The 15,461-nt window shown below is 40.1% G+C and overlaps 2 protein-coding genes across 2 annotated transcripts; one reads left to right on the top strand and one right to left on the bottom strand.

Annotated features, from left to right (window-relative positions):
• Positions 1–39: 39 nt before the first annotated feature.
• LOC124117350 (peptidyl-tRNA hydrolase 2, mitochondrial-like) lies at positions 40–7,281 on the top strand. Its single transcript, XM_046479173.2, has 5 exons — positions 40–497; positions 1,898–1,996; positions 4,235–4,356; positions 5,208–5,320; positions 7,152–7,281. The coding sequence occupies exons 1-5, from the start codon at positions 369–371 to the stop codon at positions 7,199–7,201; spliced, it is 513 nt and encodes a 170-aa protein (XP_046335129.2). The 5' UTR covers positions 40–368; the 3' UTR covers positions 7,202–7,281.
• A 3-nt stretch (positions 7,282–7,284) lies between these two features.
• LOC124117349 lies at positions 7,285–14,286 on the bottom strand. Its single transcript, XM_046479172.2, has 5 exons — positions 13,621–14,286; positions 12,201–12,376; positions 11,180–11,295; positions 9,861–10,077; positions 7,285–9,498 (listed from the first exon to the last, which is right to left on the bottom strand). Exons 1-5 carry the CDS (start codon positions 13,781–13,783, stop codon positions 9,157–9,159), a joined length of 1,014 nt encoding a protein of 337 aa, XP_046335128.2. The 5' UTR covers positions 13,784–14,286; the 3' UTR covers positions 7,285–9,156.
• Between the last annotated feature and the right edge of the window lie 1,175 nt (positions 14,287–15,461).

Here is a 15,461-nt window from a genome sequence, read left to right as displayed (position 1 = left end):
TTTCAGTGTAAGAAAGAACAGGAAGTGCTCGCTATCAACATCCGCCGGCTTTATTATTATAGCTTTCAACACGTGAAGTAAAACTTGTGCGAGTTGATCAGCTTATTCTGTTACCAACTGATTAGTCCGTTAAACTGTAATCATTTATTCGCATGAACATGCTTTTGAGTACGTTCATAACTAGGTCAGACTGTAGTTCTCTTTGTAAAATCTATACATGTTAGAGCCAAGTTTACACATCCAGACTTCCAATACAATACACAATTATCACTGATTATACAGTTAGCACATCAGTGGACACAATTGCACAACGCTGGATCATACCATATCAGGACTAAGCGTTTTACTTCGCTTGAAGCAAGAAAAAGATGTTGTCAATTGATCAGAAACAGACAGCAACATTCGTGTTGGGCCTTGGAATTGGTATTGCAGTTGGCTGGATTTTCAAGGCAAGGTCTGCCAGGCGAATCAAGTTCACGTCAAATAATTCAGATGATGTAAGTTATACATACAAGTAACTAGTCCAAATTTACTACCTGGGTACTCGACACACCATTACCCAGCCCTACCCGGATACCCGCTATAGGTCTCAAGAGTTGGGTACAAAATGTCCGAATGGGAATTGTTTTACTGTAGCCCTTGCAAAAACTATTTAGATCAGGGTATGAAACTCCCAAAAATTTCAGCCAGACCACAGGAATGGCTAGCTGAAATACTTGCCAGCCCTGACCAAAACCTGCCTGCCCACTATAATCATATGTTTCTCAGGATAAGCTAACGGGGTTTCCTTTTTGGTTACATTTTATCATTCATCTTTACATGTGAATTAATGCTTATCATCGGGAAATATTTTGAATATTTTCACATATGAAATATAACCCGACCGTCGGGCAGGGGGATTTGAAAATCTGGCAGCCCGAGTTGAAATCAACCCGTCTCGGACGGTCGGGCAGGCAGGTATTTCGAACACTGTTTAGATACATGTATAAAACAATCTGATCATGCATACACTGCAGTTGATTGACGCTTTATCCTTACTCTGACATATAAAAGTCAGAACGAATGCTTGCACAGTGAGAAAGAGATGTGAACATTAGCTATACTTGTAGTGTAACCATTGAGTTTTATTGTTAATGTCATTACAGTATATCACGTGACCAACCATAGGTCTTAGTAGTCATGTGGGTACCCGGGTCCTACTCAGGACCCACCTGACCTGAGTACCAGAGTTACTGTAACTGAACCCAATACTTTTCTGTCAAGAAAATTATTGTTGTCTTTTAATCCTTATATTACCAGGTTAAGAGAATTAAGAGTTAAGAGAATTAAGACCCATGTGATTTTAGTCTTCTCTGACTTTACAATGTTTACAGTAGTTCTCTGACATGCATGACAATAGTGTGTAAATAATCGTTCCTACCAATTTTGTTTGTGTGTTTGTTGTTTAACGCCGCACTCAGCAATGTTCCAGCTATATGACGGCGGTCTGTAAATAATCCAGTCTGCACCAGAAAATCCAGTGATTTACAATTGGGATATGATGACCTGCATCAACCAAGTCTGGGAGCCTGACCACTCGATCCCGTCAGTCGCCTCTTACGACCAGCATAGTCGCCTTTTATGGCTAGCATGGGTTGCTGAAGACCTTTTCTACCCCGGATCTTCACAGGTCCTACCCATTTTAAAGTATGGTAATCAAATCGAAATTCAAAATTGGTTTGTTATTGATAGTTAAATTTAATGGATCTTTGTTGCAGGATAGTGTTATTAAAGTCTGCTGGACTGGCCAGATATGTTATGTTTTTTACAATATTCAATAATGCCCTGTCTCTATGAATTAAGGTTTTTGTAAATTGATGCCATAATGTATTGAACAAGACATGTTTTTCTATTGCAGTTATCCCGCCCTCTCTTGGCTTCTGACTCGGGAGAATACAAAATGGTGATCGTCGTCCGCACTGACCTCAAGATGGGGAAGGGGAAGATTGCAGCTCAGGTGAGAAATGACTCCTCTTAAAATCGTAAGGATGGTTTGGTTTTAAAGAAAGTTATGCATGCTTGACATGACATATTGGTGGGGTGCAGCATGTAAAATATATACAGTAGAACGAGGATATAACGAACACAGATATAGTGAACAAACGGATACAACGAACTGTTAAAAAAAACCCGATTTATCTCCTATATAATATCATATAAAATTTACGTATATGACGAACTCTCTACAGCGAACTAACGGAAACAGCAAACTGATATCTGATCACCGACAAGCCCATCTATCACTAATTAGTGACGTGTATAGCGAACTAAGAAATCTCACTCAGTGTCAAGTGTCACTGACAATTGGCTGTACGCAATCAGCGGCGAATCAACACAATGGCGGCGAATCAGTACAATCAGCGGTGACAGATCAACCGTGTTAAATTTGCATTGTGTTAATCTTACCTGTACATGTAATCTTGTCTGTAAAACAAACATTAAACATATAAATTTTACGAGCTGCCAATCACCAAGACGTAGAGGATACTGCAATTACGTGTATTTCGTTTTGTCTTATCCAAGATGGCGGACACGTCCTAGCGATAACATGTATAACGAACAACGGATATAACGAACTGATTTCTCTGGTCCCTTGTAGTTCATTATATCCGTGTTCTACTGTATATATATATATATACTGCTAAAAAAGCAATAAGAACTCAACCTATTTTTTCCTGTTACCGTAGTCATGCCATGACATATTAACTATAGTAATATGAAAGAATCGGGTGGTCCTTAAAGGGCAAGTTCACACGGAAATTAACCTATTTTTCTTGTACCTTTTCCACATTAAAAGTGTTAACCTAGAAGTGTCATAGACAAAAATATAAAAATATCACAATTAATTAACATATTTTTCGCATTAAAACGATTTATATTTTTCACATTTACCAAGTGTTCTATTTCCACAACAAAAACACCATGGCTTATGCCCCTTGCAATATGACGTCATTGGTGCCAATTGATAAACATTATGACGTCATCATGCTTTGTTAGAGCCGCTTCACGTGGTGTAGGTCTGGGTGTGTGATTCTAGCGTCTCAGATGCCAGCCAGCATAGTGTTATGCTGAGTCACCACTGCGCCGGAGTGTGTCGTAGGCCATGTTGTTTTACCGCAAACTGGTACTTGATATCTTTTGCGTTGAGAATAGACAGGGACCCAGTTGAATTGGCACCAATTACGTCATAATCTAAGGGGGATAACTCAGGCCTGTTTAGCTCGAAAAACGAAGGCCTCATAACGGCATATCATTTTCACACTATTGTGAGCTTCCTACTTTCACTGTGAAAAAAATGAGTGTATATTTTCAAACACAGATACTAATTAATTCTAAAATTGCGTTTTGTTTAGAAAAAGAAAGAAAGTAATTTTTGCGTGTACACTTCCCCTTTAAATTCTTTTGAGTAATTTGTTACAACTGGCTATGCTCCAATGACAATTTATCTTGAGTAATACTCAATTGACAGAGCTGTCCCCTTGCGTTTGATTCCCAAATGTAAAGTACCTCTCATGCTTGAAAATTCCTCAATATATTATTAAACCAATAATGATGCAGTGGTAAGGTTTCAAATGTTTCAGTCCAGTCTAGATTTTTTCAGTTTATTTAAGCACGATCAGTTTAGAAGGATAGGGTAGGGATGGCATAGACATGATAAAGGAAATTTTAGTATTGATAGTATCGACTAGAAGTACACAAAATATTGACTAATAATAAGTTTCATTATTCTCTATGTGTATAGATATAAATTACCAATATATAACTGCAGTGTAATGCTAAATATGAACTCGGCTGATCATTACATGTTCAAAATTAAATTTTCTGCATTCTGATAGTCCATCATACCCATGGTAATCCGAGTAAATGTAAATGTATCTGTGGCAGTGAATTATTCACTTCTCGTGTCAACCCGTGAAGATTCCGGGGTAGAATAGGTCTTCAGCAACCCTTGCTTGCTATAAAGGGTGACTATGCTTGTCGTAAAAGGCGACTAACGGGATGGGGTGGTCAGGCTCATTGATGCATGTCATCGATCCCAATTGCGTGGATGGATGCTCATAATAACAATCACTGGATTGTCTGGTCCAGACTTGATTATTTACAGACCGCCGTCATATAGCTGGAATATTGCTGAGTGCAGCGTTAAACAACAAACCAACAACCAACCATCACTTCGCGTGTCCTTGTATTTCAGTGTGCTCATGCTGCTGTAGCCGGGGCTGAGAAGGCATTTCGTAACAACCAGGACCATCTGTATAAGTGGCGGTCAAGCGGTCAGCCTAAAGTAGTGGTCAAGACAGATGATGAACCATCCTTGTAAGTCCAGGGTATCCATCAACTGATGGTGTGAACCAAACATTATGCTTTCATTCCAGATCACATTATGATGTGACCGCCTCTGTGGTCTTGTGGTAGAGTGTCTGCCCGGAGAGCGGCAGGTTGGGTTCAATCCCCTGTCCAGTCATAACAAACGATGCCAAAAGATGGTATTTGTTGTTACCCTGACTGACGTTTGGCATTACGGGGATAACATGAGGACTGGGTATTCATGTAGATTAAATCTTCAGCAACCCATTCTTGCCGTAAAAGGCGACTATGCTTGTCGTAAGAGGCAACTAACGGGATCAGGTAGTCAGGCTTGCTGACTTGGTTGATGCATGTCATGGATCCCAAGTGCGTGGACTCGATTATTTACAGACCGCCGTCAGCTGTAATATTGCTGAGTGCAGCGTTAAACAACAAACCAACCAAACAACCAATGGGCTAGCACTATAAAATTGGCATCAGTCCAGACTAGTACAAGCAGCCCCCCACACAAGTGCATACAAGTCGCTATATAAGTGCAGTAATCTTGGACACAACATTACACCCTATTTCCCCTCACCACAATATAATGCTTGGTTTATCATACACATGATCATTGGCTTCACCAAAGTGGCCGACATTGGACGACAGTGGGGATTCTAGGTCAACACAGGCACTCCATGCTTTTCTTAATGTGACCTGGCGGTGTGCATGGTGCGTGTGTCATTGATCAATGACATGAAATTTTGTTGGTAAGCGCTAATGCTATCAAGCACAACCACTGGGGTTCCTGGCTTGGGCTAGATTATAGTTTTGTCTATTTCAATCGGTTTTTGTCCCTAATTATTATTGTGCTGTTTCAGGTTAGCGCTGGCAAAGTCGGCCCAGTCAGCAGGTCTGACGACAAGCATCATCCAGGATGCAGGACGCACCCAGATAGCTCCAGGGTCAAGGACAGTGCTGGGGGTCGGACCAGGTCAGTGCTTGAGTTTATTTAACAAACAAAGTATATAGCCATTGATGGATTTGATGTAGTAGACTGTTCCATCCAGTATCCATTGCTTGTCATTATAACAGTGGTCAGCCTTGTTGACTTGGCCATCCTGCTCGAATGCCCCTGTGGTGATCTCGGTTTAGAGTAGGCCCCTTGCAACTGATGCTGGCCCTACAAGAGGCGATCAAATGGATCTGGTAGTCAGGCTCGGCGACTTGGTTGATAGCATATCCTCTTACCCCAGCGGTGTGGACTGTTGTTCACAATATGGGTCAGCAGATGTCTGGCCCAGGCTAGACTATTCACCATATTTACCGGCTGCCATGGTATAACGGGAATATTGCGGAGTGCCGCGTTAAACATACAAACAATAAATAATACATCCTGTTCGAATGGCATGGATCATGTCACCATGTCACCAGTCTGTCTGGCCCAGACTTGATTATTTACAAGCTGCCATGATTCAACTTGAATATTGCTGACTCAGCAGTAAAACTACATTCACAGAGTTCCCGCTGGCTTTCGAACCTGCCAGTCCTGGTGGACTGGCAACACTAAAAATTACCAGTCCCCCTAATTTTTTGTCAGTCCCAACTTTCAACAATTAAAAATATGTATAAAAACCTGGTTTTAATTCATTCACACTAATTTCAGTCGCTATTTTCTGTTTTTTTTATATTTCAAGACTTAAGTCGCTGCAAATATATATTCAACCTCGAACCAAGGCAAAATGTTATTTCCTTGCACTAAAAATAGACAAGCGGAAGCCCTGAGGGTAACAGACGAGCTGACTTCATTCGAAAAATATACTTGTATGAATATCGCTGATGTTTTGTTCAACAACAAAGATTTATAAGGTACTTTATTTGCCGGTCCACAGGGACTGGCAGCCACATGAATTACTGGTCCTTGTCAAATTCTACCGGTAAAAAACTGCTAATAGCCGGTAAACGGGAACACTGCATTCAGTCACTTTGTATTGTGCCTAGCTGTGCATGTCACAAAAACAGAACATGTTGACATTACTAAGCAGTTATCCAGAGATTTACCAGATGCGCCAATGTTCTAAAAATAGTACTTTCATTCTTGGAAATTTAGAAACATTGCATTAATTGAGTTAATTGTTGCATACTTGTTGCAATCAAGTCAGCGAGCCTGACCACCCGATCCTGTTAGTCACCTCTTATGACAAGCATAGTTGTCTCTTACGACAAGCAATGTTGTCTCTTACAACAAGCATGGGTTGCTGACCTATTCCTACCCGGATCATCACAGGTTTTGGCGACAGTATTGAGGTTTTTTGTTTCTTGGTTTGTCAGCTCTATTCCCATTGTCTGCATCAAAGACCTGCATTCTGGGCTTTAAGAAGACACGCTGTGATAAAACTGAAATAATTTACAAAGCTGATTTAAACCAAAGACACTCACTCACTCTGGGGTGTCAGATATGAATTTATGTCTTTGTGTTTTTTTTGTTTATTTTGTTGTTTAATGCATCACTCAGCAATATTCCAGCTATAAGACGGCAGTCTGTAAATAATTGAGTCTGGACCAGTCAGTCCAGTGATTGATATCATGAGCATTAATCCACTCAATTGGGATACTATGACATGCATCAATCAAGCCAGCGAGCCTGACCACCCGATTCTGTTAGTCACCTCTTATGACAAGCATAGTCGTCTCTTACGACAAGCATGGGTTGCTGAAGACCTATTCTTACCCGGATCGTCACGGGTTTTAAGATCTTGTGCGTTTCATCGTATGTTTTTGTGTGTTTCATCTCGACATTGGTATGTTTACATGATATGTTTCAGGCCCTTCCGAACTTGTGGACAGAGTGACTGGACATCTCAAGCTGTTGTGACCATCTCTTGTACATTATGCACATTTAACTGTAAATAATAAATTGTACTCTTGGATTTTTAATAAATCTTAACACAAAAACAGTAAAATAGTTACTTTTTATTTCATATTCAAATCGATATACAAAGCTATAAAACATGTCACTCAGCATTTATAGTAGTACTGGTAGCTCAAATTGGAGGGAATGTTCAAGTGTTATTACTAGTGTACCACTCCATTTTTGACAGGGATATATCCATCTTTCCATGGTTCACAAAACTGATTCACTCATGTCATGTGTATATTATCCCTATCAAATGTTGAGTAGTATATTATTATGAAATGCACTCAAAAAACACAATAGCATCATTGAAATAGACATAGGCCCGAGGCCGACAGATTTGTTCTCGGGCTGATAGTTATAAATTTCCGCAGGCCCTTGCATAACCCTGAGATTGCTTGGGGAAACAGGGTCCAGCTTCAAAGTACTCAGCCTGATAGCCCCGCAGACCGGTATACTGGCCAAATCATAGCCACATCAAAATAATATATACACAATACAGTTGCATGAACCTACCTGTCAAATCATTCATTTATTAAATCTATCACTCTTCACAATGTCCGAAAATACATATTTCATTTCAATTTGTCACATTTTATCAATAGATTTAAGTGGCAAAGTTGCAAAGATGTTTAACACACAGATCATTTCCTTGATAAATGCAGGCTTCATCTATAACTCGGGAACTCGGCTGTATTTCGTCATGTATACATAGTGTATGTCTCCCTGCTTCACCTACAGTTTTTACACTGGGCTTACAGTATTTTAAAATATGCTTGCCCTAAAGCTCTTAGTTTACTTGGGGGGGGGTCGAGTAGCCTAGTGGTTAAAGCCTTCGCTCATCATGCCGAAGACCTGGGTTTGATTCCCGACATGGGTACGAAGTTTGATGCCCATTTCTGGTGTTCCCCACTGTGATATTGCTGGAATATTACTACAAGCGGCGTAAAACCTCACTCACTCACTTGCTTAGTTTACTCTGCTGAGTTTCAGACACTGAAGAGCATCATCTTCTGAGCTCCACAAATGTATGTTCATGACCAGCCTGAGAGGAACTGATAAAGATAGCCATGTTAAATGAATTATTAGATTTTCAGCCTCGCCTCCTTATGTACCAAACTCCCTGCCTCAAGTATCTTATTGACTCAAGTATCTGCAGACGAAGAAAATCACTGCCTCCCCTCCCATATTTGATGAAATACCGTATATCATGAAATTAATGGGTCACAAAATTAATGCGGGTGTCGACCCTGCATCAATTCAATGAAATTTGTGAGAGTAGCCCTGCTATGGAACCATAAAAACTACTCGGCAAATGATAACAAGACAGTAGACTTAGAATTCTATGATATGGTGTAGCTGGTAGCAGTTCGATTAAATAATAGGGGGCACGGGTGGCCCAGTCGTCTAAGGCGCCGCGATTCGCTGTGCAGTTGCGTCTCTTGGGCACGCCAGAAACCTATGATTGTGGGTTCGAATCTCGGTTCGCCCTGAGACCTACATCACTTCGGCTTTCCTCCCACATTAAGCTGACATGCCGTGATATAACCGGAATACTGTTAAAAGCAGCGTTAAACCCAACTCACTCACTCACTCGATTAAATGATATCACTTGCTATCTTCACAAACAGATTAGCTGTAGTCGAATGAAAAAATCAGGTATTCCTTTACTTCTTTTGAGTAGAATATAAACATAGTCCAAAAAATATTCCTGCTTCATGTGAATCAAAACCATTGTCAGTTGGGTGGGTGTTATGAAGAAAAGTGAATTTGAACATTTTTTAGGTATGTGGGGACATGAAAATTTAGCGGGAGGGTAATTGGGAATGGTCAGCAAAATATGATTGCCTTGATCAATCCCACCGGCACACAAATCCCCATAACATCAAGTTATGACAGCCTCAAGGAACTTGTCTTCAGTACCAAACTTGTCCAAAATTTGGCAACATCTCTGATGGGTTTTTCTGTGCTGCCTCTTCGCTGTGGAATTCATACAGAATGATTTTCAACTTTCTGTGTTTGCCAATCTCCGCCAGTGTTTCTCGCCCCTCCGTGGATATCCTCACATCGTACATGTCCACCTGCTCTAGCCCGGGAAGACTTATTATAAAATCCAACACACATGCCTCTGTAAAATTCCTTACCATAGATATGTTAATATTTCGTAACTTCTTGGAGTGTTTTTTGATAGATTTGAGTGTAATGTCTGTTAAATGCTGACACCGGGCTAAATTCAGTGACGTCAGATCTGGCAGTTTCTGAAACAGATTGAAAAACCAGTTTAATAACATAAAGATCTCAAGACAAACTACTGTACTCAAAAAATAAGTGTGCTGGGTGCTCAGAAAATTATCACCAGAGTATGCATACTAAAGCCTAAGAACAAGTTTCAATTGTTTTCAGAGATAGAGTGGTAGTGAACAGACTAAGGAGGCGGCGCCTATACAGGTTACTTACAGACCGGTTTAGAATCAAGGGGTGCTTAATATGGCAAATACGGTACCCGTTGAAAAATAGGAACTAGTAGAATGCTTGTTATCTTGCTGAAGCATAGTTGACTTTTACTGCAAGCATGGGTTGCTGAAGACCCTGAATCTTCACGGGTCGATCTATCATGTACCTTGACTAGTTGAGACATGAGATTATCAGTCATGATATATCCACAGTTCATGAGACTGAGGGTCTTGATGTGGGGGCACTTGGTCCACACCATCTTCAGGATGTTGTTGGTGAGGTACAGCCCCTCCAGGTCCACGTGCTCCAGGGCGGGCACCAGCAGGGTCTGCAGGGCTTTGTTGTTCAGCTTCTTCTGACGCTTCAGACGATGAATCATTGTACTGGCAAAACACAAAGAGATTTTTTGATAATCAAGTCTTCAACCACATTTTGAAAAATCTACAAAAACTGACAGTTGTGGTCTTGGTGTTAGATATCAGGTTCTGAGCTGGTCTAGATGAATTTCTGTTGGCGCCTTTCATAGTCCCCAAAAATAAAAAAAATTCCTAAAAATTCTTGAAAGAAATAATTATGCTGCAGACAGTTAAAGGGGTGGTTAGGTAGCCTAGTGGTTAAAGAGTTCGCTCGTCATGCCGAGGACCCGGGTTCGATTCCTGACATGGGTACAATGTGTGAAGCCCATTTCTGGTGATATTGCTTGAATATTGCTAAAAGCGGTCACTCACTCACTCAGACTTTGAAAATAAAATTACCTGCATATTAAACAAATTAAATTCAAATTCAGGCTCATAGTTATAAATAAAAAAATCTGCTTTTGTAGCCGTAGCTGAAAAAAATATCTCCCGGCAATCTTAATACAAACTCCTAGGTTCCCCCTACCCTCCTCCAGAATATCAAATGATAGGTGTGGGTTCGAAGCCCGGTTCGCCCCAATTATGTTTCTAGGTTTGTCAGCACCATACCCGTGCTCGTGGGTTTCACCGAAGTAGTAAACGTCTGAGACCTGCATCACTTCAGGCTTTCCTCCCACATTAAGCTGACACGCCGCGATATAACTGGAATACTGCTAAAAGCGGCGTTAAACCCAACTCACTCACTCACTCACCCTGAGGATAAGGTAATATCTTGTATGAGGTATGTCTGTGTTGGTGGTCCATCAATGTTGTAGTCTCTACAGTAAATATCGGGGCTCGGGTGGCCCAGTCAACTGAGGCGCTGCAATTGGCTGTGCAGAGTTGTGTCCCTTGGACAGACCAGAAACCTATAATTGTGGGTTTGAATCCTGGTTCGCCCCATTTATGTTTCTCTGTCAGCCCCAAATCCGTGCTCATGGGTTTCACCAAAGTGGTAAATGTCTGAGACCTGCATCACTTCGGGCTTTCATCCCACATTAAGCTGACACGCCGTGATATAACTGGAATACTGTTAAAAGTCGCTCACTGCAAATAACATGAAGTTAGTAATTTGTACTGATGTTCTCACCTTATTATAAATTCATCAGGAAAATCGTCCAGATCATAATCTTCTATGTTGGTAATGACACTTTGTATGCAGTGCTCAAACAGAGTTGGCACCTTGCTGTCTTCGTGGCATGGATTCTGGAGAAGGAAACAGTTTATGATCACCTTATTGACAACTGTGCACTAAAAATGATCAATAGAATCTTACTGTGTGTAAACGTCTGAGACCTGCATCACTTCGGGCTTTCCTCCCACATTAAGCTGACATGCTGGGATATAACTGGAATACTGTTAAAAGCGGCGTTCAATCTAACTCACTCACTCACTCACCATTTTACTGTTATCCATTGTTGTACATTTCCAGTAACAAACTTCAATCTGAAATTCTGTGTTACAGAATTTCATAAGATATTTGCATTCCAAATGTACATACCGTATTCGACGTCATAAGCGCCCAAGGCGCTCTCAAAATTAGAAATAGGGGGCTCTTATTAGAAAATAATTTTGGTAAAAGAGTTGAAAGATCGTAAATTTTCGTGGTTTATGCTGACAGCCTGAAATGATACAAAAGAAAAGTCTGTGCGTATTATACATGACAGATATATTTTTCCAGAATTTAATTGCCCGTAATTTCGGTGCACATAACACACGAGTGTGTATTATACACGAATAAATAAGTCCTGTGTACATTGATCAATCAGAAGGGTGCTAATTGGGATTGTTCACTAACCCATATATTAGCAAATATCGACGTGGGCGCTTATTACGTCAAATATGGAATATATATATATATATCTCATTTTACAAATGTGACAATGATGCATTGAGAAAGATAAAAGAAAGTTATTTTATTAATATTTTCAAACCAAAATTAAATGGCCTGAAATAATTGAATTATTTTATACAATTACAATGTATTGTACATCTTACTGCCACTACAATACTTATTTCTGTATGTGTCTTACGCCTGCCCTATCGTCTTAACCCTTGTTATAGTTCACTGTAATTTGATAATGTCAAAGTCATGGAGTGATGTACAATACCTTCTCCAGGCGTCGAGCGTACTGTGCTCGCACATAGATCTTCCCATGTTCCTCCTTCCACTGGAACCGTTTCGTTTTCCGCCATGATGTCGATGTCTTGATTTCCTCCAACACCTCCTCCAGTCCGTGTTCTCGGAGGAGGTTCACAGAACGCAGCTCCTCGATGTCCACAAACCCTGCAAGGAGTATATCATCCTCTGTTTTATTTTGTGTGGTTTCTTTGTTGTTTAACGTGATACTCAGCAATATGTCAGCTTTATGATGCTATCTGTAAATAGTCTGGACCAGACAGTCCAGTGATTGACATCATGAACATTGATCTATGCAGTTGGGACACAATGATTCCAGTCTGTGAGTCTGACAGCCAGATGCTTTTATTGGCCTCTTCCGACAAGTATGGGTTGTTGAAGATCAATTCTAACCCAGATCTTCATTGGGGACAAGCATGAGTTGTTATATATGTCAATTCCAACATGGATCTTCATGAGGGAGCCCCATGAAGATCCGGTGTTAGAATTGGTCTTCATCAACACACACTTGTCGTAAGAGGCGACTACCGTATTCGACGTAATAAGCGCCCAGGGCGCTCTCAAAAGTAGAAATAGGGGGGCTCTTATTAAAATATTATTTTGGTGAAAAAAAACAAGAGTTGAAAGATAAATTTCATGGTTCATGCTGACAGCCTGAAATGTTTATGTACGGCAGATATATATTTTCCAGAATTTAATTGTCCATAATTGATGGTGCATATAACAAAGGAGTGTGTATTATATGCGAATGAATCAGTCTTGTTTACATTGATCAATCGGAAAGGGTGCTAATTGGTATTGTTCACGTGCCAATATATTAGCAAATATATTAGCCGTGGGATACACCAAACTTGCCTAAAATCCTACTCGCCTAAAAAGATTTTCACTCGCCAAAATTTTTTTTGATCGAACTACGGTCATTTTTTTGTATTTTAGAATAAGTTTGTAACTATCAGAAATGCATAGTAATGCATTTTATACACATAATGTAACTAAATGTTAGTGTTGTAGTCTCGGTCCCAATAGCGTAACCGACTGGGCTCTGACTCACTGACTCAACATGAAGTGCAGATGTAAATATGACAGAAGACAAGTTCTATGGATGATACGTTGTTGTTTTTTATATTATTTCCATACTTGTGTATGAATATACTAGTAATTGTGATCATTAGGCCTAACCTAAGTTATATTTGCCAAACGCATACCAAAATATCATATATATTTTTTAGGCGAGTCAGCTCAGATTTATTTAGGCGAGTCGGATTTTAGGCGAGTCGGGTGCAACTATTAGCCGTGGGCGCTTATTAGAGCGGGGCGCTTATTACGGCAAATACGGAAACTGGATTTGGTGGTCAGTGACAGGGATTCACGATGTGTTTTCTTTAACTTACCGTGATCATCAACGTGAAGGCCTTCTTTGAGAGCCCCATACCGGAGCAGATAGCACAGCCTCTTGGACAACCTGTTTTCAAGCCATTCCTTGGTCGGCGGTCCTACCCACCCATTTTTTTTTTTCGAATTGGTCGACTGAGATACATTGCCGTTGTCACTCATGATGAAAATTAGAATTTCCCGGTCACACAAACGTTAATAACAATATTCTTGAAAATGATCGAATGTCGACGGCGAGTACTGCTAGAATGAACGAGTCATCAGAAAATGTTGGCATTTATTCATGTCAGCGAATGTTGTTTGCGAACGGTTGTGCAACCTACTATGATAAGGCTGACAACACTCAACAGTGAATGATTAAACTGGCGCAGGGCCAAAACGACTGACATCATTAACAGCTCTTCAACTCAAATACAATACAAACCTTTTCGCAAAATTAATGACATAATATTAACTTGGCCCAATCAGCCATGCACAGAATTTTTTTCCCCGACAACTTTCTGTCAATTTCGTCATTTGTTTACGTTTGTTTGGGAAGGGAGGTCACTCTAAACCCTTGATATTTATTACAGCGTTCAATGTAATAGTGAAAAAGTAATCGAAGCGCCTGTAAAATATCATTTTAAACCCTTGGATAACCTTCGACGGATTGATTTTATAAAGACTGAGTTCCGAACCTAGGTGATCTGCAAGTCGTTTATTTTTAAATCATGCATTCTGTGAGATTACGTTGGTTTCCTGATCTCAAGTTGAGATAGGCCAGTTGGCCTATTGTTGTAACGACGTCACACACAATCTTTTAATTATTTACGACAATGCTTTCTTTCGACGTCACGTTTCTGTGACCTCTGTGAAAACAATGAAAACAAACAGAACCACTGGACAAAACCAGACAATCAGCATGAAGCAAACATTATAACGCCCAGTGAGAATATTACTGGAAAATAATTTCGCCGATGGGTAATATGACCAGTAGTCGCCATTTTCAAAGAACATCGAATAAATAGGAGGTAACCCATTAGTTTTCATAGAGTATCATAATGACGAAGATGTATTTGATCAGAGACCATAAAATAAATTTTATTTTATGGTCTCTGATTCGACCTTGTCTCGGAAACATTAACGAGGAACACATTTTCAAAAGATCGCTTATTTACCTTCTGGACGCTCACACTGTGTATCGAGAAGAACAAATTTAACATATTCTCCGTGGCTTTTACAAATATCCTCGATCAATATTTGAGCTTGCAAGTTCAACACTAGCGATATTTATCTAATATAATGTATCTATGATTCCTATTCATCATACCTCAAGGGGATTCCGGGTTAGAATCGACCCCAGTAACATATATACAGTAAACTACGGTTATATCGAACACGCTTATAACGAACTGACGGATATAACGAACTTACTTTTTTGTCCCTAAAATTTGCTGTAGTTATGCTGTATATATGCTTATAACGAACAACGGCTATAACGAACTAAAATTAGTGGTCCCTTTGGGTTCGTTTTAACCGTAGTTTACTGTGTGTCGTTAGAGGCGTCACATTGGAACGGGAACACATGCTACACGATTGATGGCGTGTCAACGTACCCGATGGCGTGGGACGTTGTTTGGGCTATCAATCACTGGTTTGTCTGGTCCAGACGCCATTATTTACTTGAATGTTTCTCATAGCAGCGATAAGCAGCAAACACACTAAACAGGAAACAAACTTACCATTGTGTTTTTTCTGCTTAGGATTTAATAATTAATTAATATTAATCACTCTGTATAGTATTAGCCTATATGCTATGCTAATCCTAGGTATATGTCGTTACCGAATGTCAGTATAATGA

Source organism: Haliotis rufescens, unplaced genomic scaffold, assembly GCF_023055435.1.
Source record: "Haliotis rufescens isolate VD_foot unplaced genomic scaffold, xgHalRufe1.0.p SCAF_21, whole genome shotgun sequence".
Lineage (NCBI taxonomy): Eukaryota > Metazoa > Mollusca > Gastropoda > Lepetellida > Haliotidae > Haliotis > Haliotis rufescens.
Note: the sequence above shows the minus strand (reverse complement) of the source record. Positions and strands in the feature narration are given on the sequence as shown.

Bases quoted from the DNA above. Each gene is read 5' to 3' on its own strand.
- LOC124117349 (XM_046479172.2), bottom strand. From the start codon at position 13,783: ATGAGTGACAACGGCAATGTATCTCAGTCGACCAATTCGAAAAAAAAA. The intron at 12,377-13,620 runs GTAAGTTAAAGA...TACTCCTTGCAG, and splicing joins CCTTCACGTTGATGATCACG to GGTTTGTGGACATCGAGGAG. The intron at 11,296-12,200 runs GTATTGTACATC...TTCCTTCTCCAG, and splicing joins ACGCTCGACGCCTGGAGAAG to AATCCATGCCACGAAGACAG.
- LOC124117350 (XM_046479173.2), top strand. From the start codon at position 369: ATGTTGTCAATTGATCAGAAACAGACAGCAACATTCGTGTTGGGCCTT. The intron at 1,997-4,234 runs GTGAGAAATGAC...CTTGTATTTCAG, and splicing joins AGGGGAAGATTGCAGCTCAG to TGTGCTCATGCTGCTGTAGC. The intron at 4,357-5,207 runs GTAAGTCCAGGG...GTGCTGTTTCAG, and splicing joins ACAGATGATGAACCATCCTT to GTTAGCGCTGGCAAAGTCGG.